General features: G+C 44.5%; 1 protein-coding gene across 2 annotated transcripts in view; it reads right to left on the reverse strand.

Moving 5' to 3' along the window:
- LRIG1 (leucine rich repeats and immunoglobulin like domains 1) overlaps nucleotides 1-21,007 on the reverse strand; it is a 128,069-nt gene that overhangs the window by 27,597 nt on the left and 79,465 nt on the right. For both annotated transcript variants that reach the window (XR_012159755.1, XM_073351038.1), the window contains exons 4-7: nucleotides 9,267-9,404; nucleotides 7,990-8,133; nucleotides 4,413-4,556; nucleotides 2,622-2,765 (exon numbers count right to left, since the gene is read on the reverse strand). Coding sequence is in view for 1 of the 2 variants with exons in the window: in XM_073351038.1 (XP_073207139.1) it covers nucleotides 2,622-2,765; nucleotides 4,413-4,556; nucleotides 7,990-8,133; nucleotides 9,267-9,404 (570 nt within the window). In the remaining variant the exon portion in view is untranslated. The remainder of the gene's footprint in view (nucleotides 1-2,621; nucleotides 2,766-4,412; nucleotides 4,557-7,989; nucleotides 8,134-9,266; nucleotides 9,405-21,007) is intronic.

A 21,007-nucleotide genomic window follows, 5' to 3' on the forward strand; every position in this document is an offset into this window, starting at 1 on the left:
GAAGCTGTAGTGTTAGTTATGAAGAACTGGCAACTGATCAAAATTATGTCCTCACCTGTGATTAAAGAATTTGGCTTAACCCTCCCCTTGACACACACACAAAAACCCACTGCTAGAAAGTAATCCTAAACCTGGCTAGGGAAAAAAACAGTTCCCTTGGATATTACCCAGAAGGGTTTCTGCTACGACCAGTAAAGGTATGTTCCCTTCAATTTTTCCTGACGTCACTTGAAGATGGACAGCAGCAAGCTTTAGAATATCTGTGGGTATGGTGCAATCAGCTGGAGATTGCAGATGCTCGGCACCTGGTCTTCAGCATGCTCATACCTCAGCCTCCCGCTCAAAGAAAAGGCTGATTTACAAAACGGCCCATTTCTTCCTCAGTACTTTACATTAACCAGGTTCGGAGAGAAGTAGGCAGGTCTGCACTGCTTGCCCTACATTCCCATCACTCTCCCAGTGAGAAACTGCTAGCATTCTGCTTCTGCAGCATGGTATTTTGGAACAGCCTAGCTAAAGAGCTCTTCTTGGCTGGTGGCAAGCTGGGCATGTGGAGCAGAGAGAGAGATGATAATAAGGAAACCAAAAGGAGTACATGGTACCCTGTTAGACAGCCAGAAGTTTTATCTCTGATCTACATTTGAGTGAGTTACATTTTCCATGACGTTTCATTCCCATGAAATCAAACCGTGGATAATGGGCTTCGTTTGTTTTTGTTTTTTTAAAAAAGGTCCAGTCTAGCTCCCCATTTTTATTTGGTGTATTTATACCAGCATATTATGCCTGAAATTGGGGGTGTATTCCACTATATAGAGGTCCATGTACCTGATTTGCAGGCACAATCAAGCATTTAAGACACCTCCATAGTGGCATAAGTTTTCCTTTCTTTGACATCTTCTAAACCAGTCCAAATGCTTGGGCTATATTTCCTATATTTCCTCCCAACCAGAAGATGGAGACAAACACACACAACCTTTTATTGGCATCATACTCCCCTTCCCTCCCATAAAAGCTCATGGTTTCGGGTGAGTCTACAAAAATGTAGACAGAAAACGTTCTCTGATACCTGAAAATCAAAAGCTTTAACAATAACAAACAAAATCTGAATGGGACTCTTCCAGTAAGGCCTGAAGCTATGTCTGCAAAACCCTGTAATATATTGCAAAGGTGTGTGCTAACATCCAAGTGGCCACCTTACAAAACTAAACCAAATATGGTTCCCCCCACTTTCAGAACCAATCCCATTCAGACCGAGCATGTCTTAATGGCCTGGCACCTTTTCCTCAACAACAATGTAGGCCACTGATCATTTTCTTAATCTCTTTCCAGATCTATGACTTGGCTGACAATAGTGTTCTCCTTAGTGCAGGATCAATACCCTCTGTGACTCCAAATTTGGCCATTCTGCCCAGTTAGAGCTACCCTTCCATAGAAATGTCCAGAGAATGAAGACTTTCTTCCCTATGATTCTTTAGGTTTGAGCAGGATGTGGGTGAGGCAATGTGCTGACTCACCGAGAAGGCCATTGAGCCTCATCACTGAAGTGTGGGAAAGTTCTTAGCGCCATCCTGAGCTAGTGAAATATCAAACATAGCTCTTTATGGCAGCTAGCCTGCAGTTATCAGGCTACATGCTGAGTGTATCGCTGCAGGAGGAAGTACCTTTCAGAGCAGCCAGTCTCAGACACGTCTGATAAATTAGATGAATTGTTCATGAACATTTTCTCCAGACAATATTTCTTCTCTCCTCATCAAAACATTTCTGAATTTGAGATCTAGTATCTTTCTCAATGGAAGGGGGAACTCCTAAAAATGTTTAGCTTGAGAAGATCTGCTCTAGGAATTATTCTGGGGGCAGTTCTCTGGCCTGTGTTATACAGGAGGTCAGGCTAGATGATCACAATGGTCCCTTCTGGCCTTGGAATCTATGAATCTCCAAGCAGGATGAATCTGAAAGCAGGAGCTACATTTCCATAATAAAACTGAACTTGTCACGTTTTTCTTTTAAAAACAAATCTATATTGTGTTTTCTAACCAGACAGCTAAGCATGTTTAGGGGGTGTGACTGCTAGTCCTGTCAATATTGCAAGCATCCTAAATGTTTCTCCTTCATCTGAATATTAGCAGTGACAGAGATGCCGACATCTCTCCCCTGAGGCCGCATACATTTTTATTTATCGAAGAGATCGTAAATGAAATGTTCACAGCTGGGAATCTCAGGAGAATGAGGCCAACGTGTTTACCTTCCAACAGATGAGCCCTATAGTAAGAGTCATGTACAAACAGAAGGGACAAGAGTAAAACACTTCACTCATTGCTTTTGAGGTAGCCAGATATTAGGTGGTTTAAATGTGATTATTTATTATGTCAACTGTAAAATACAGACTAATCACGCAAAGTTTCCTCTGAGCTGTACAGTTTATTCAGTGCAAGAGAACACAAGTCTTGCAACTAGATAACCTAAAAGGAGCCACAAACTATGACCTCAATCTGCCTTTTAGTCCCTGTAAACGAACGTATTTTTTTTTAGCAGGATCTATTCCTTACGCCCAGCACAAACACCTTTCGAGCAGGTATCATAATAACTAACAAGGTCATTATGACTATCAGGAAGCAACTTACAGCTCATGCAGCTTCTGACAGAACTTCCAGCTCTCGGGGTTGATGTAGGATATCAAGTTGTTACTGAGGTGAAGTTGGTGGAGAGATGAGAGGCCGTAGAGGGAGCCGCTGTTCACTTGTGTCAGGCTGTTATACTCCAGGTGCCTATGAAGACAAGCAGGATAAATGACAGACTATCCATGAGGCAGCACCAGTCTCATTTTGATGAAGTTGAGGACTTCCAAAAAGAGCTGGGAAACTTTCTATAAAATCTTCACTTTTCTTTTAAATCCAGTTCTGTACCTCTCAACACACACCCACACATGCACGCATCTGTGCACGGCCGCATGCCGAGCATGCAAATACAAGGACACGCAGGAGAAAAAAAATATGGAGCTATTTAATCATCCTTTGTTCAGATGTGAAAACTGCCTCCCATGCACACTCCACGTCTTCTCCCAATGCCAAACCAGGAGTTAGTTCCCAGAGCTCTGTTGCAACAAAGGCTAAATGGTATTGCCCAAACTCTTTTATATTCCCCTAAAGAATTGGACAAAGCTAATCACTGTGTATCAACAAGCTTTAAGAAGTCTCTGGCATTGCTGTTTATCTATTTTAGGGTTTTTATACTGCTGCTCACCATCACAGCATTTGAGTGCCTTCCATGTAAAACCAACAGCAAAGTTTACTGGATCTCATGGAGTTTCTGGCACATCTCCCTTTTGGGGATCAACACTATGTTGGGTTAGGATTTGGGTTTGGGGGGGGGGGAGGGGGAGGGGTCGGGGAATTGAAAAGGGTTTGGGAATAAAAAGGTATTCGAACTGTGAATGTCACTTATGCTGGAAAGGCCTTGCAATGTTTCCTAAAGATTTCTAAAGAATACAGACATATTTCAAGAGGATTCTACCTTGTACATAAGACATAGATGGTCGATTTGAAATCTTACTAGAAGAGCTCTAGTTGACCATGCTGTGGAGGTGGAGAGAGACTGTTGTTAAATCCTTCTGTCCAGCTTCCACTCCAAGTCAATTCCATGGATGGTTGCCTAATCACAGTGGTAATGCAAGGAGATCCTACAATGCGAGGCACATGGGTGTGTCCCCATGCAGAGCCCCTTTGAAGTCAATGGGGTCCCGAGAGGCACACTGCAGGATCAGGGCTTTAGTCTGCACACAAATATATATGATGTCTCTGAAATAATCCCTTCCCGAGGATGTGTACTGAACGTCTGGCTGGCAGCATTCAGAAGCCAGGGATCTCTGGGACCATATTCTAAGCAGTGTAGGATATATTGGTGTCATATCTCCGCATAGCAGGTGGTGTTTCTCAGGACACTAAATGAGGGCAGCATCCAAGAGACAAGAGCAATGGAAATTTACCTGGAAACAGTAATCCTTTCAACTAGTGTAATCTGGTCAGAACCACCAGTCAAGCATAGGCAGCCAAACTCAATACACTGACACAGGGAAACAGGTTGCTGGAGAAAGGGGAAGAAGGATTACATATGGCAGCAATCCAGTGCATGCATGGCACAGAGAGAGGCACCAGGAAAGGCATTACACCTTTACACCTTCCCTTCCTTTTACTATCGCCTCAAGTAAAGCAGTGTGGAGGTGACAAAGCAGAGCAGAGACTGGGTATCTAGTGGATGAGAGGCCGAACCGAAGATCTCAGAGCACAGAAATCCTCCACCGGCCGTTGTGTGACGGCAGGTCATATGTCAAGAGTGCCCACCAGTCCCTGGAAGAACTGTGGGGGAAAGGAGGAGGTCACGGGAGAAGTAGAAAATAAATCTTTCCCCCAACTTACAGAACTTGCATCTTGGCCAGACCCCAGAAGGCCCCATCGGTCAGTTTGCTTATGTCATTGCGCTGCAGCTTCAGAACATCTAAGCTGTCCAACCCATGGAACGTCAGGCCTTCAATCAGGCGGATGCGATTCCGGTTTAACTCCCTGAAATCATCAACACCGTGGAAATGTATTAAGTCCCAGTCCTTTGTCATGCAGTCATCTGCGTGACACACAATGGGGCGGAGGAATGCCGACAACTTCTCCATGAACTGTTCCCATGAGAGAGCAGAAGGGTATCGGAAACAGGCCAGGAAAATCAACGGGGCCCATTCTCTCAAACAAACTCCTTCTTGAGCAAACTCAGAGCTTAAATTCTCAGAGTGTTTCCCGGACGCCCCAACCATTGGGGGCTTGAGGCTTCAGTTCTGCTCCAGCTGAATTTAAGCCCAGAGTAGGGTGACCAGATAGCAACGGTGAAAAAACGGGATGGGGGTGGAGGGGTAATAGGCACCTATATAAGAAAAAGACCAAAAACCAGACTGTCTCTTTAAAAACGGGACGTCTGGTCACCCTAGCCCTGAGGAAACTCCAATATAGGGCAATAAGTAAAATGGATGTAGATTAGTAATCCCCTCCCCCATATAGTTTTCGGATAAGCCATTTATACTTTTTATCAATTGAGTTCAATCTTCACAATTCATCTGTTCCAATGCAGAAGCACCATTCAAACCCATACAGTTAGGGATCAGCATTACATCCTTACAAACCTCTGTTTATAAAGGCTTGTGGCTTGTAACGGGCCAGTAAAAATTTACTCTGACAAACATATGTCAAGTGTGACCCCAGATGTAAATTTTTTTACTAGTTTGGAAGGATAACCCCTTCAGTTTCCTTGACAAATTTAGCCTTTTTTCCCTATATTAAGAAAGTAATCAATAAAGAAACGAGAGGTGTCCGATGAGACCTCCAAAATGTTTGCTTTATTAAGCATTTTTTTTTAAACTAAGGAAAGTTTAAATAAAACTTAGGAAAGCCAGTTATTTCTGTGCACTATACTCACCAATAATACGTGAATATACTGGGTGACTTGACTTAACCTATACCAAGGGCATTAGAACAGGTAGTTACAAATCATGCCATGAGTTAGATCTAGGCACCAGGGTGAAATGCCAGCCCCACTAAAGTCAGTGGCAAAACTCCCATTGACTTCAATAGGGGGAGGATTTCATCCAGCATGGTGTATAGATTTAAACAGGAAGGTCAAACTTTCATAGTACACTCAAGCCTACCTGCAAAAATGCCTATGCAATGCCTACATTGTGTGTGTACAGCAGTTACCTGGACACCAGCTTGCTGGGGTGCAAAACCAACCCGATGGAGGTGCCTTCTCCACTTCCCAGTGGGAGCCAAGGTAGCACCATGGGCAATACACGGGGTGGGGGGGTTTGGCAGGGGAGGAGCGGCAGAAGCAGCTGCTTTCCGATTTGGGGGGATTAAAACTCAGTTTTAATGCTATTCTCACACCCTTTCTGAGTACGACTATTTCAAGCTTGCCACTTCCTGCTCTGCAGCATTGCTAGCGATCCTACTCAGCCATACTTCACCTGAAAAGTTAAACAGGATTAATTCTAAAACTCTGGCCGCCCCATCAATACCCCTTTGCATGCAGTTCTACATGGGTAGATGTTCACTCCTATATCCATACGAGGGAAAATTAGACTCATCTGAAAACCTTCCTCCTAAAGGGGCTTAGGAGCTCAAATACCACTGACTCTCCATGAAACTTGCTCCTAAACAGCTTCTTCAAAACCTCCTGGTAGATGTTCAATGCTGAAGGAAACGTGAATCCTGTATGCATCCAATGGAAAATTTGCACCCATGGATGTACGCAGTCAAGCATCTCATAAGCAAGCTTCCCAAGGGACAAGCAGAATGTGGCTGGGTCGTAGGAGTAGTTTTTAAACTGAAGCCCGGGCGGTGGAAGAACCCCCACTTCAGGGAGGCTAGTCCCCCAGCCACCCCCTCCCCGCCTGCTGGAGTTCTAAGCCCCTCCACCCCATGGCTAGAGCTCTGGCTGGCCTGCCCCAGCTGCCCCAAGATGCCTGACCCCCTGGCCAGCCCGAGTTGCCCCAGCCTCTCCGGCCGACCCCACCCCCGGGCCAGTCCAAGTCGCCCCAGGCTGCCCCTAGCCTGAGCCCCGAGCTCCAGACCACCGGCCAGCTTCAGGTGACGGGGGAGTAAGAGCAGGGCCTCAGGGCAGAGCATGGGCAAGGCCATGGCCTGAGTATGGGGAAGCTTACCCTCCCCTGACCTTCGATATCCACTGACCATGACTAAAGCTTGAACAAAACTGTTCTGGGCGCTTTGGGTTTACTTAATGGGGTGGTGATGGTTTGCCATTTAGAGGTACTGGTTTCAATCTTCTCTATGGTCTTTTGTGCAAACAGAGCTTGATCCTAAGCCCACCAAACTCAGTGAAAAGACTGCAGCGGGCTTTAGATAGAGTCATAGACTTTAAGGTCAGAAGGGACCATTATGATCTTCTAGTCTGACCTCCTGCATAACGCAGGCCACAGAATCTAACCCACCCACTCCTGAAACAAACCCCTGACCTATGTCTGAGCTACTGAAGTCCTCAAACCATGGTTTAAAGACTTCAAGGTGAACAGAATCCTCCAGCAAGTGACCCATGCCCCATGCTGCAGAGGAAGGCGAAAAACCCCCAGGGCCTCTGCCAATCTGCCCTGGAGAAAAATCCTTCCCGACCCCAAATATGGCGATCAGCTGAAACCCTGAGCACGTGGGCAAGATTCACCAGCCAGACACCCAGGAAAGAATTCTCTGTCGTAACTCAGATCCCACCCCATTTAATATCCCATCACAGGCCACTGGGCAGAATTACCACTAATAGACAAAGATCAATTAATTGCCAAAATTAGGCTATCCCATCATACCATCTGATCCAGCCTGTAAAGGGGAAAAGCTGAACTCTTAGATTGACTATTTACATATAAGGCACACTTATAGATGCACATGTAGATCTCTGCCTACATAGCTCACGCTGTACTGCAGCCAAAACAATAGCAACGTGTGTGTTAGCTCATCAAAAGTACTCTTTTGTCTGCTCAAATATCACTGCACAGTTTAATGACCTTCCTTCGTTGCATTTTTATTGCTGCATAAAGATACCTGTGTGGTCTCGAAAACATAACGCTGTCATTCAGCTCTTTCTGCCCACTTGCAAAACACATTTTTTCCCCAACCAAAAAAATTTTTTTATCAGCTGCTGTAAGGGAAACAGATCTATTTGATACTGTAAATAGCTGAGAAGCTCATCAGTTACATTTTTTTCATCTAAAAAGAGTGACCTAAATAAGTAATATGTACAAGACGGACAAACACACACAAAACACCCCACCCCCGCACTCTCCTAATTTGTTTTATTAGGTGTCGCCATAGGACTATTAAATATAGCTTATTCCAAGTTTTATAGATGTAGGGTGAGGAAGGGTTGCATTTGGTGTGTATGTCCTCAGGGAAATTTTGTCTCCATAAAGTTTGGTTAACCTTAATTAAGGTGCACATTTCTACTCACAGTTGTGTTAGCCTGGGTAACTTGAATGCCTTAACAGGAAGCAGGGTGATCCTGTTTTTACTCAGTCGAAGTGTTAGCAGGGACCGTGACAGACTATCAAAAGCACCAGGCTCCAGGGTGCTGATTCTGTTGCTCCCCAGGTTGCTGTAATAAATCAGCACAGAAAATGTAACGGTTGTGTCAGAGGACTTCGTTGTTAGTTATCAGCCTTTGCTTGGTCTTCAAACGGGCTGGTGAAATTAGACACATTACATTGGAACCGAGCAGGTTTGGGGACAAATAAAAACAAACACGCTTTCCCAGAACACATTGCCAGCACCTAGCAATGGAAGGTGCTGAGTGCCCCTTCAGAGATGCTTGGCACCAGCTACTCCAATGAAGGAGACAGTCGGGGGGCTCATTGTCAGACCCACGGCATACAGGGGCCATTGCTGTCACCTCATTCTGATGGTTCCAAAAATTGATGGCCTCCAGACAGAGGAGTGAGACCAAACCCACAGCATACACACTCCTTATGCACAAGCATGGCTTATGAGCAGAACCTGTGGTTATTCTGCGCCTTCTAGAAAACACATAACATATATCACTGACCCCATACACGTTAGGATTATGTTGTATTTTTCCTGCATGGCTCAAGGGGAGCTCGTTTGGCTCCCACTGACCGCTGGTATGTATGGCTTTAAAAACAAGGGTTACCCAACGTCCATTTTAATGTGAATATGTGATCACAAGGAAAACAGCCACTTTTCCCCAGCTGCACGTGTCTGATTCCAGAAGCAAGGCACAGACCTCAAGGTACACAAACCCCTGTCTGGGATGGTCTAGGCTAGGTATGCTTAATCCTGCCTCAGCCTAGGGGCGGACTAGACACCCTCTCTTCCAGCCTCATGTTTCTAGGGTTCCCATTATGGAAGAGCTGTCCCTGCTCTGGATAGTTGTTTTGGCTTCAGGTTTCCGTAGCAATGCAGGATGCCCGTACCTGAAGGGCACACGTGCCTTTCTCTGTCACCGTACACCGCTCCCAGTGCAACTGGCAAAATGACGTCCCTGCATTATTCACAGATGCATCCGATAACAAAAAGACAAGGCTGGTGGGGGTGGGAGGCAAGGGGACAGACAGAACTGGCTGAGTTTTAATTCACTGTTGCATTTAGAACCCACAGTTATAATGCTCTATTTGAAATGTTTGTTAGCAACCCTTTTTTAAAGGCAATTTTAAAGACCTCCTTTTTTCTGCGGTAACTCGACTAATGCTGTTCTGAACAAGAAGAACTTACAGCTCCTTTATGGGAAGTCCCTGTGGAAAGCAGCCGCTTCGTATTTCCGTGATGTCATTGGAACTCAGGTCCAATGTTTCCAGGGCAACGTAAGGCTTCAGTTGACTTGCTTCAATGCTGCGGATCCTGTTGTGATGCCTGAAACAGACAGGATGAGAATTGGAGAGAATCAAGTTTCCTTAAAGAAAAAAAAATATAACCAGAGAGAGCAATTGATTCCATCAGTCGCCAGTTGGCTTTCCACACTGGTATTTAATGTATTTCTGAAACAACGGTCCAATCAGAAACCAGTGTCAGAGATACATACACTGGCTCCCTGCTGTTTCTCTGGCTAGTCAGATTGTAATAAATCACAAACATTTGGAGTTTTTTCTATTTTGGTACAAGACTTTCTTCGATAACTACCGAGTCCACTGATGCATTCGCCTTCCAGAGATTTGGGCCCAATTCTGGATCCCTTCCATCCCCTTAACTCCCAAGATAAATGCATTATTAAGAGAGACTACAGGATTGGGATTGTCACAGGAATTCTCCCAGTGTCGACTGATGATTTAGCAAATTGCCAAAATTCCAACACAACACACACAGGCTGGGATTTTTCAAAGGGAGATAGAGAGACACCCAAATCCCAGTGAAAGCCTCTGGGGTTGTTTGCCTAGGTGCTAGGCCCTTTTGAACAGTCCCAGCTCTAAACTATATTACAATGATTTCTAACACATAGAAACAGTATCCAGGGGCTTGATTCTGCAATCATTTCCTAGCATATTGTTTACTACCCTAGAACAAACTGTGTGCTTAGAATAACTCTCGGCACTAAGCATCGCACTCAGCAGCGTTTGTCGGATCTGGCCCCAAAGTAATGATTCAAGCCAGCTGCATTTTCATCAATAGTCTGGAGATTTAACATTGGAATTGTTTTGCACACAGAAAGCATTACAAATCACTCACTGGATTTCCACAGCTGTCAAACAACTGAAGAGCTCCAAATCTGTTTGCACCTGGAAAGTTTAGTTTTAAAATAAAAGCCCTCTCTTTTCTTTCTAACTCCTTTTTGGCCTGACTCAGAAGGAAGAACAGTAACCAGACTTTAAAATCTCTCTCTATATATTGGGCATTAGACAAGTAGTAAACAGATGACTGACATGAATTTAGACCAGCATGAACAGTCACTGCTATTACCAGCAAGGCTGAAACAGACAGCTCTAAATAGAGACATTCACAGACACTTGAGAACCTGTTGAATAATAAGAGATAGTAAAGTGATTTCAGACAAAGACTACAGCTTAATCACGCCAGCTACCCTCTAAGTAAATGGAGAGGGGTGGGGAGCCAGCAGCCAGGCAAAGCATTCTTGAATGCAAAATGGGAACACCAGGCTCTCCAGATCCAGAGGAATCTCTTTTAAACAAACACTTGGGATCCAGTACTCACATGCAGGCATTTATCTTTGAACATGTCCTTGCCATCTCCCTCTCTCTGTTTCCAGACCCTCCCCGGCCTTTATAAGTCCAGACAAAACCCTTTAACAGAAGCCCAGCTCAGTGAATTGAAAATGTTTTTAACGAACGGTGAGAAAAGATCTCTCTCCACAGCACAATGTCCTCTTTCCCTCTCGTTAATACAAACTGATGGTTTCTCCACAGACTAAGCTGGTGGTTTAAAAAGACACTGTGTCAAATTTAATGACAGGTTTCAGAGTAACAGCCGTGTTAGTCTGTATTCGCAAAAAGAAAAGGAGTACTTGTGGCACCTTAGAGACTAACCAATTTATTTGAGCATGAGCTTTCGTGAGCTACAGCTCACTTCATATGTTGCCAAGTGGCATAAACAGGCCTTAGAATAAATGAGAGTCAAGCCCTGCATCCTGAAATTTAAAAAAAAAAAAAAAATCCTTAAAAACATTTGAGATAACTTATTTTTGCTCCCCTTATTGATATACGTAAAGGTCTTTTTAGCAAGGAAGAAACAAACTTTGGCCCTCTCATTCCTGCAATGAATTCTACATGAGGGGGATCCCTGAGCCTGGCCAGAGCCCCAGAGGGTATGTCTACATGGCAATAAAAGCCCTGCAACTGGAGCTTGAGTGTCTACACACCAATTTTTAACCCCGAGCCTGAGCCTCAATCAGCAGACCTGAATCAGCCATGGGTTTTTTAATCCCCATGTAGACATACCCTGATACTGTATATTATAACTGTATATTCTGATTGCATGCCTAAGGGAAAACAGTGAAATGGACTATCCAAAAGGGGCTGTCACATCCATAAATTAAACTCCTGGAGAAAAGAATTTCTCTTACACCCATTGCCCTGTGTTAATAATCTGAATTTGTCACTTCAGCAGGTTCCTTTTCAGACAGAAATATGATTTTTCAAGCTGACAGGATCCCTCTAAAATGAGTGCAATAATAGGTAATGCCAAAACAAACTGTGGCTAAGAGCCCAAATCAGGAAAGCACCTAAGAACATACTTAACTTTAAGCAACACACTTAAAATCCATTTCTGTTCCGCAAAGCATGTACTTAAAAGATAAAAAGAAAAGGAGTACTTGTGGCACCTTAGAGACTAACCAATTTATTTGAGCATAAGCTTTTGTGAGCTACAGCTCACTTCATCGGATAAACACATTCTTAAGTGCTTTGCTAAATAGGAATAAACTTAAGCGTGCGTTTCAAAGCTGTGCTGAATCAGGAACTATGCGTTCAACTCTGGTCTCGACCTACTGTTGTAACTGCAATCAGAATCTAGCTGTAAATTACCAGGAATTGTAGCTTCATAAAAAAGAACGTCAAGAATCTATAAATTACCTGGTGATTACTAAACACAAAAAGCAGTAACTCTGTAAGGGATTGAAAGCATGAAATGGCTTCAGTCATGCAGAGCAGTTCAGAAGTAGAAACAGACGGTCATTTTTTGGAATATTAATATTACTGTATGTATACCATGCATCAAAAGCACAATGTCCCAGAGTTTACCATAGGGCCCAGTTTAAGAAGGAAAGGAAAAGGTGGGTGAAGTGAAAGATACTATTTTGGTCTGAGCCATGTTCAAGCAGTTTCCAGGTGACTTCCGTCCATTCAGCTGTTGCTTTTTCTTGTGCTGCAGCTAATAGATTAAGGAGGGGGTGGGGGGAGTGCATTATTTCACATAGGAAAGCCAGGCTTCTCTCTCTCTCTCTCTTTCCCTCTCAAAGATGGGCCAACTCCAGCGGTAAGTAATGACTCCCAGCACCACCTCCAGCCAGTTCCAGCTGGGGAACATCAGATAGTTTGCTGCGAGCACTGCGCCATCTCGGAACATCGCACTTCAAACAAAACCAGCCCCGATGACTTTTCCTATACACAGCGTGTGATATAAATACAACTTATTCCAAACCTTCACCAGCTTGATTACATTTTCTTTTTTGTGCTTTCAGTAGACACCGAAACACAGTTTAACCCTTCCTGTTATGGCTTGGGACTTTTTCACTCAGTTTCCTTCCTTACCAGTCCCAAGGCAATTTGAAAGCAGAGTAAATTGTGAGGACGTTATGCCCTAATCTCTCCTCCCCCTTCAAAATGTCTGGGAAAGAGGGGGATTTTACTGTGTACTCCTTATCTTAACTTACTAAACTCCACAGGTTACAGAAGAAATTTCAACGAAAATACCTGATCAGCCTTGAAACACAAATACATGGTGCTCCCCCCCATGCTTCCCCATGTAGCACAATCCATGGGAACAATTTTACTGTCTCATTTCAGCCATTGTGACCGCAAGAGTACAAGATGACTATGCTTAATATGAGATCCAGTCATTAGAGCCAGGACTGGCAGCCAAGTCTCTGACCATCTAGCTTCCAGCTCTGGTACTGACTCATGCCTGGGGCATGTCACTTGACTCTTCTGTACCTTCAGTTTACTCATCTGTCTTGACCAGGATGCTATGAGGCTAAACTCATTCAGGTCTGTAATGACTGTAAAAGGTGCTAAATGAGCAAAATATTCTAAGCGCAAAGTAAATCCTACATACTCCGCTATGTTAGCTTTCCTCATCTTTGTACAGCTGTGGAACATACCCACTGGTATTCCAAACTATTCAGATGAACCTCCCAAACCATCCACTCCCCAACCCAGCCAGAAGCTGAGAGCCGGTTTCCAATAAGTAGTGAATACTTCCTTGGCACTCTTCGGCACGGCTCAATGGCTTAAAATTTAAAAAGCAAATGGAATGTTCAAAGGAAACAAAGAGAAGGGCTGGGGGGGGGGGGGGGGGGGGGAGACAGATGGCACAAGTTCAAAAGATCACAGCATTTCCAGGAATCCAGGCCTGTATTTTAGAGGTAAAGTTACACCTTAATCCCCGGGGATATCCCTAGTGCTAAATGTTTTAATGAATATTTATTGATGAACAGGCTGGTGAGACATTTTTCACTGGTACTAATTGAAAGAGAATTCACCTTTCACTGCTACAAAGGGCTTTTTTATACAATAAAGGTGCACTGGCCAATTCAACATAGGGTGTAGTTAAACCTGTTCAGAAAGCTGTGTGGACTCCCTTATTTAGGTTTCAATCAGGCTTATTTCACTTTAGATTCACCCTATTAAGAATCAGTTTAAATTAAGCAAAAGAAAGCTACTCTTCAATGGAAAATAAGAAGGTTTGCACCAGTTTAAATCAGTTTAAATGGATTTAAATTAGATCAGTGCAAATTTCTCAAAGAGACAAGACCTGAGTCGATGCTGTCTGAGCTGTAGTAGTGTGCACTGCAAACGTTTAATGGGAGAGAAGAATGGAGGCGGGGAGAAATCACGTTTAGCCTTCAGCTAGTGTCAATTTACAGTGCTGGCTGGGCTCTGGGGAGAAAAAACCAAATACAGCAAACCTATTAAACCAACACCTGTTATAAGCATCAAAAATAAAACCAAGCTTCAAAAGAGAGACAGACTTGAGCGAATATGTATTTCGGCTACAGTCCTATTAACATTCAAACACATTCTCAGAATGAGCAGAAAGGGGGAGTTTAGAAACAACTAGAGGGCAGAGAAATTGAGGGATAAAAAGTCAATTTTTACTCTTGGGTAATATTTTCAAAATGGTCAAGTAGCGAAGGAGCCAGACCTCCTGGCCATGGAGAATTACAGGCGTTTGCTACTGAAGGAAACCAAGGGCTGATGTCAGGGAAAGGCCAGGCAAAGAGGGCACAGTCAAGCATTAGATCAAACACAGTGTTACATGAGATGGATCAAATATACCGTGACTAACTGGTGCCTGGAATTACACGCCATCATTCTGCTCTCTCTCTGGCAGCGATCCCCACCCCAATTCCCAGGGAGGTTAGAAGAAGCTGATAGCATTAAGACCTGCTTCCCTTAGAAACATGGGAGAAGATTCATGGCACAGGTCCCCACTGCTCTCACCCCAGACACAAGTGCCATATGGCTAAGGTACATTGCATGGGACTGCACATAGTTCAGCCCACATTTTCCCTACCTGTCCTCTAAGCAGAGCATAAAAGCCACACTTTCTCACTAGCCTCTGCTAGATGGGCAGCTTTGAAGGGGGCTTAAACAACCCATATCTGTAGATTTATGCTTTAAAATTTAAAACAAAAAATGACATTGCTAATAGACATGGTCGTGAAGAAAAGTTTCCACAGGTGAGCTGAATGCAAACCAAATCTCCCATTGCCTTCCTGAGTCTGTAGTCAGGCATCTCCGGTGCCTGAGCTGCTGCTCTTAGCTTTGCCAAATAATAACAGACTGAAACTGAAACTCAGGTTAGTCTCACTGTGCTATTCAGCACCCTGACGGCTGCAGAGCATAATGATCAAGAATAATGCCGGTTTCACATTGCTGCCTCTTGGCATAGCTGTGAGCATCAGTAGAGGCAGAGGCTATAGCTAATCACAGGGGAGGAGGTTTCAGAGCAGTAGCCGTGTTAGTCTGTATCAGCAAAAACAACGAGGAGCTTTTATGGGCTAAAAACTGTATCTGATGAAGTGGGTTTTAGCCCATGAAAGCTTATGCCCAAATAAATTTGTTAGTCTCTGAAGTGCCACAAGGACACCTCGTTGTTTTTTCACAGGGGAAGGGTATCCAAAAAACCATGAGGTCGGGTAGAGTAACAGACACCTTTCATTTCTCCCCTTCCCGCAGCAGCCATGATGCTGAAGGAAGTGGGGGTGGGGGGGAAGGGAACGACAGACACACACACCTTCCCCAAGGCTTCCTCTTGCAAACAGACAGGAGATGGGAGAGTGGAGGCCGCAGAGTTTCAGATTCATCAGATAACTTAATCAGAGGCCGGTATGAAAACAATGGAGCCCTCAAGTAGGGGGAAGTGACTGCAGCACATTGGTAGAAATCCCAGATTCCTCCTTCTGCACATGAGCTTTGGGTAGCTGGCAGGGCTTTCACTAAGGCACTATCTCTGGACCTTGATGGTACCTCCACCCTGCCCTGCATCTGCCTCTGCCTCTCACTACTATGTGTGCAAGAAGTTTTTCAAGCCCTTACCCCTAGATCGAGTAGAATTAGATACGGTGTATTTTCAGTTTGGTTGGATTGCACGCTGCAAAATGAGGAACATGAAAAGCATCTGCTTTCCCCTCCACCACATCTTTAAACCTAATTTAACCTGAATTGTGGGGTTACATTTTCCATCCTCAAAACCTTACGGGGCAGAGTCCCAGCTGGTACACATGGCTATAGCTCCACTGAAGTCAGCTGAAGACCTGCCCCATTGACAATTATTTTTGGTGTATGTCTATATCTCTTTAAAGGAAAGAAAAAAGCCCTGAGAAAACTATAAATCAATTCAATGCCAATGAGGGACAGAGGGAGAATGTGTTTGTAAGTCAGTTCATATGTTTTGAACTATGCAATAAACCAAGAGGATAAAGCTTCTCATGTGACCCTAAAAATATTACTATTCAAAGCTTTGTTCTTTAAAAGTATTTTATTCCAGCAGAACTCCACCGCTTTATTGGAGGCAAACTATTACCCCTGGAATGAAATCAGGTTAGTTATATGAAGGGAAGCACACGAGAGATTAACTGACTTGCCGAAGGATGTGCAGAAAGTCTGTTGCAGGACTGGGCAGAGAGCCCCGCACTTTAGATTCCTAATCCTGTGCTTTAGCCACGAGATCAACCTTCTCTCCGCAAACTTAAATGGCTAAGTATTTATGAATAATAAATACCATTGGTCATGCTATACAAATGGTCCTTTGCAGACCCCAATTTTGCCGGCAGGTGCATCTAACTTGCATGCAATACATCAGTGTTTCTCAACAGCCAGTCTGTGGACTGGTGCCAGTCTCTGAGATATCCCTGGCACCATTTAGGAAGGCAGCAAGCTGGTCTCTGGTATCAAAAAGGTTGAGAAATACTGCACTACATCATGTCACTGTGCACATCACCACCTATAAGGTTTAGACTTTTTACCATCAGAACAAACTGTACATGTTTGTCAGTAGTCCAACCTCCCCAAAAGGAACACATGCTGTATTTATTTAAGGGAACAGGGCCACTGTCATTTCAGAGCAAAATTGCATGGGTTATTCTCCGGGCAGGAAGCGAGGATCCATGTAAGCAGCCCCCACTTTTCTTAGATGCTCTGAATCATAAGTTCCCTGCGGAATTTTGGCAGATTCTCGTGCTGCGGCAGATATAGCCTCAGCTCTGTTTGTTCAGGTGGAGATTGCACGCACAACAAGAGTAGACCAGTTGCAAAACAAGCAGCCGTTGCACTCTAGGGTCCTGCACAAGTTGTGCCAACCAGCTTCCTAACTAGATAATGCTCTCCAATACTCACACAGTCTGTAATCCCCAGAAGTCAAATTGCCTTTCACCCCAGAGGTATTCCACGGCCTCCTCTCTCCCAAGGGCCCCTTTCTGCTTGGACTTTATAATGTGCATAATACAAAAATTCTCCCCATTTTCTGTTGGGTTCTTACAGCCATCATGTAATAAGCACAAAGCAAGGAACACAAGCGGTAGATCCACTCAAGCTAAATTCAACTTACTACAGTAATCATGGCAGAAAGTCTATTCTATGCGCTATACATCCTCTCCACTGACAACGATACGTTGTAGTGATCCCTGAGCAACTGCGCTCACTAGCTTTTGGGTTTTCCTTCGTAGGCTACATTTGGCCACCGTGACAGCAGTTGAGGATGGACATGCATTAAGTAAACTCTTCACAGCTATAAGCAGGCAGCAGCGGGAGGGCGTGAGGAAAGTCACAAAGGACACCGCCAGTTTGGTATTAAAGTCAGAACACAGCTCACAAAACTCTGGTGAGCCTATTGCATCCTCGGAGGAATAATCCAAGGGGTTTTGTGCAAGAAGAGGGTGGCTGAATTCCCCCCAGAAGTCTCAGACATATCTTACAGCAGTTCTGTGGGGGAAATGGACACAAGCTAATTCAGCTGCCCCAGAGTAGCCTTGAGGGTTGGAGAATTCCTTCTCCAGCCCTCCCCCACCGCCTCAGCTCCAGAGGACACAGGCTATCTACATGCTGGGGCCAGATTTAGGCCTGAGGCAGACACAGCTCTATAATTGAATGCTCTCCATGTGCCAAAGCAGGAAAACTACACTGCTTCGCTGTCCCATCAAGAATGTTGCTTTTGCAACAATAAGGGTGAGAGATTTACTCACATCGGCCCACACCCCAATGGTACATCAAATATCACAGCCCCTCATAAGTCGGACCCCTAGCATCATCATCTTACATTTCACTGGTAAGTGGCATTTTGTACCCCTGTCTTACTGCACTCTGGTAATTCCCTGTGCATTTCCTAGAGTGGCTGCTAACTGAAGTAAAGAGCAAGTAAAAAATAAATGCCAACCAACCCAAAAATACCCAGGAGGAAGAGCAGGAGACAAGTTCCTTTCTGGGCTGCCGTCCACGGGAGATTTGGGCACCCAGCACTTCAGAAAATTAGATTGGGGACATTTAGCACCAGGAAGCAGCTGGGGAGATGGGATTTTCCTGGTTGTCCCCTTGCACATAGCCAGGCAGCTGCCTTCAAGTAGACAGCACGTTAGCTATTTCGGCAAGACAGCGAAGGGCCAGGGTATGAGCCCCCACCACACTGGAAGGAAGTTACTCACACAAACTGTTCCAGGGGAGTCAATGGGTCTACTTGTGTGAGACCAGTGTGACTAAAGGGTTCCTCATCCAGCCCCGCGTGACTTGAAAAGAAAGATGATGGGCTGGGGTTTGTTGAGCTGAAGATGGAAAACTCCCCCAGGTTGAAAAGGTTTTGCTCCCTAATGCTATTTCCCACAACAGCGAGCCTCTTCGCATTACAGGGATCAGAGAAACAGAACTCGCTACCAAACCACCACATCTGTAGGATATCCCTTTCCAGCTCATTTCCACAGGCACAGACAGGTTCTTGTCTAAATCCCCACCTCCAACAGCTAACTAGCTCTGGCTCGGCAGCCCCATGTATGTGCGCGCACACATTCGCTTAGAGATTACTTCATTTAAGAGTTGCATTACCTCAGCTTCTGCCTTGAGCCAAACAGTTTCACAGGGAGCCTCCAATGTCCAACTGATGACGGGGGCCCCCATGTGTATTCCCACAGTCAACAGGGCAAACTCACACAGCGGAGTGCACATTTATTCAGCTCACAGCCCTACCGGGTTGCCAACATCTCAACACGTGGAGCTTCCCACCAACTTGAAAAGCATGCCTGGTTCTAAGAGGTGCTCAGAGAACGAACACAGTTGCCCGGCTGCAGCTCTGCACTACTAACTTTAAATCATTTTAACATCGGGCTACAGGAACTGTACACAACTGCCAGGGCTTAAGACACTGATTGATTAAATACCTCAGTGAAGGTGGCCGGTCATTCTTCTAACACTGCCTTTGTCACGTTCACAATGCTCGACTTTCAAACTAATGAGCAGGAAATAAAGTTAAAATGGCAGACCCACTGGAAGGCCACACTTGGTAATAACAGAACAAATACCCCTGCGGGAAAAGAGAGTATAGAATTCAATAGACAATAGCCCTTTGATGGAAAACATTGCCCTACAGAATTACCAGGCCTCTACAGTATTCCACAGATTGGGTTAAAAATTCAGCAGAAAAAGCACCATTCTCTACCGACGCCTACAGAACGCAGAGAAATCCTCCTGGTGTCCTCTCTAATAAATCTGATAACTTTTCCCATCAGGGCACAGTAACAGCCCCAACCAGACTCCACCCAAATACTCCACATCTTTTTGTTGACCTTCAGCAAACACCTTAGGCTTGGTCTACACTACATACTTACTTCAGTATAACAACGTTGCTCCAGGTGTGAAAAATCCACCCCCCCCCCACCCCGAGCGACATAGTTATACTGACCTTAATCCCCACATGTAGACAGCACTATGTCAGTGGGAGAGCGGAGGCGGAGTTAATAAGCCGACAGGAGAACTCTCTGCCGTCGACTTAGAGCATCTTCACCAGCCGCGCTACAGCTGTGCTGATGCCAATCTGCAGTGTAGACCTGCCCTTCATGTTTTATATGTATCTGTCTTTTTCAGTCTCCCGGGCTCTGCCTCCACCTCATTGCATAGGATTCCTCTAGCTCTTCAGTGAACTCACACCTCATTTGATATCACTTAATCCTCACACCCAGATGCGGGCATTCTGAAGTACCCCACAACAACCCCTTGGACATAACCCCAACACACTGTATGTGTATGCTGTTGCCTGATCCTTTAAGGGGTAATAATAATTGTATTGATTGCTAATCAATGCTAATTAATGAGCTAAGGGTAACAGGGTTCTTGTCCCAGAATCAGAGCTAAAACCAAGTTCAATATCTTGTAGGAACCTCGGGTTGCATGGCAAGGACACACACTGAGGACAAAGCAAAAGGCTTTGCGATTTTTATTAAAACTATTTATTAGTAAAGACAGAAAAGCTCCAAACCATCTAACCAGATAGGAAGAAATACAGTATTGGGGATATCTGTAGTATCATTCCTTGCATATGCTCATACTTATGCTTTTTCTTGAGGGCCCGGTGGTGAGAGACAAAGGACCAGCCCTGTCTCTGGCATGCTGAATAAGTCCAATGGTCCAGATTCCCCAAAGCCCAAAGATTGGTGGTAGATAACAATAAAGAGCTGAAGGGTCAATTATGGGAAACTAACTTATGGTGGTTTGCACTATTACTAGGTGTGAACACTATCATGAATATTCATTCTGATGCCCAGGCTTCTATGTCCAAATCCAACTTTCTCACCCTCATGGTATTGGGGTGCTCTTATCCTGTAGGTTAACATATTAATGCCATTTAACTCATCATCATATATGTCACTTATTGCTCAAGCAAGTTCATGGTTAGACATCTGCCCACAATTCTGTCCTAAAATATCCAAGCCCAGTATCAGTTCAGCGTTCTTTCTGTTGCCTGGTACCATTAGATACCAACTCCGTCTATTGAGCAAGCTATTCCAAGTTCCTCAAAATCTAGGGTAACTGTCAGGCCATTTTATCTGTGCTAAGGGACACAGGCCTACTATACTTATGCTAACCTGCTTAAGCCAATGTTTTACAGGATACAGGCCAGTAGATTCTGTGTGTTAAGAAAAAAGCTAAGCTAGCTTGATGAAAACTTAGAAGACAAAATCTTTCACAAGTAAATGAGAAGAACTCAGAGTCTTACTCCCTGGATCCTTTGCGTTTTCAGCACTCATTTAAGGTTTTTTGGAACTTGGACACGTCAGAGCACAAGGTCTTTTCCTGAGCACATTG

Source organism: Lepidochelys kempii, chromosome 7 (genome assembly GCF_965140265.1).
Source record: "Lepidochelys kempii isolate rLepKem1 chromosome 7, rLepKem1.hap2, whole genome shotgun sequence".
Classification (NCBI taxonomy): Eukaryota; Metazoa; Chordata; order Testudines; family Cheloniidae; genus Lepidochelys; species Lepidochelys kempii.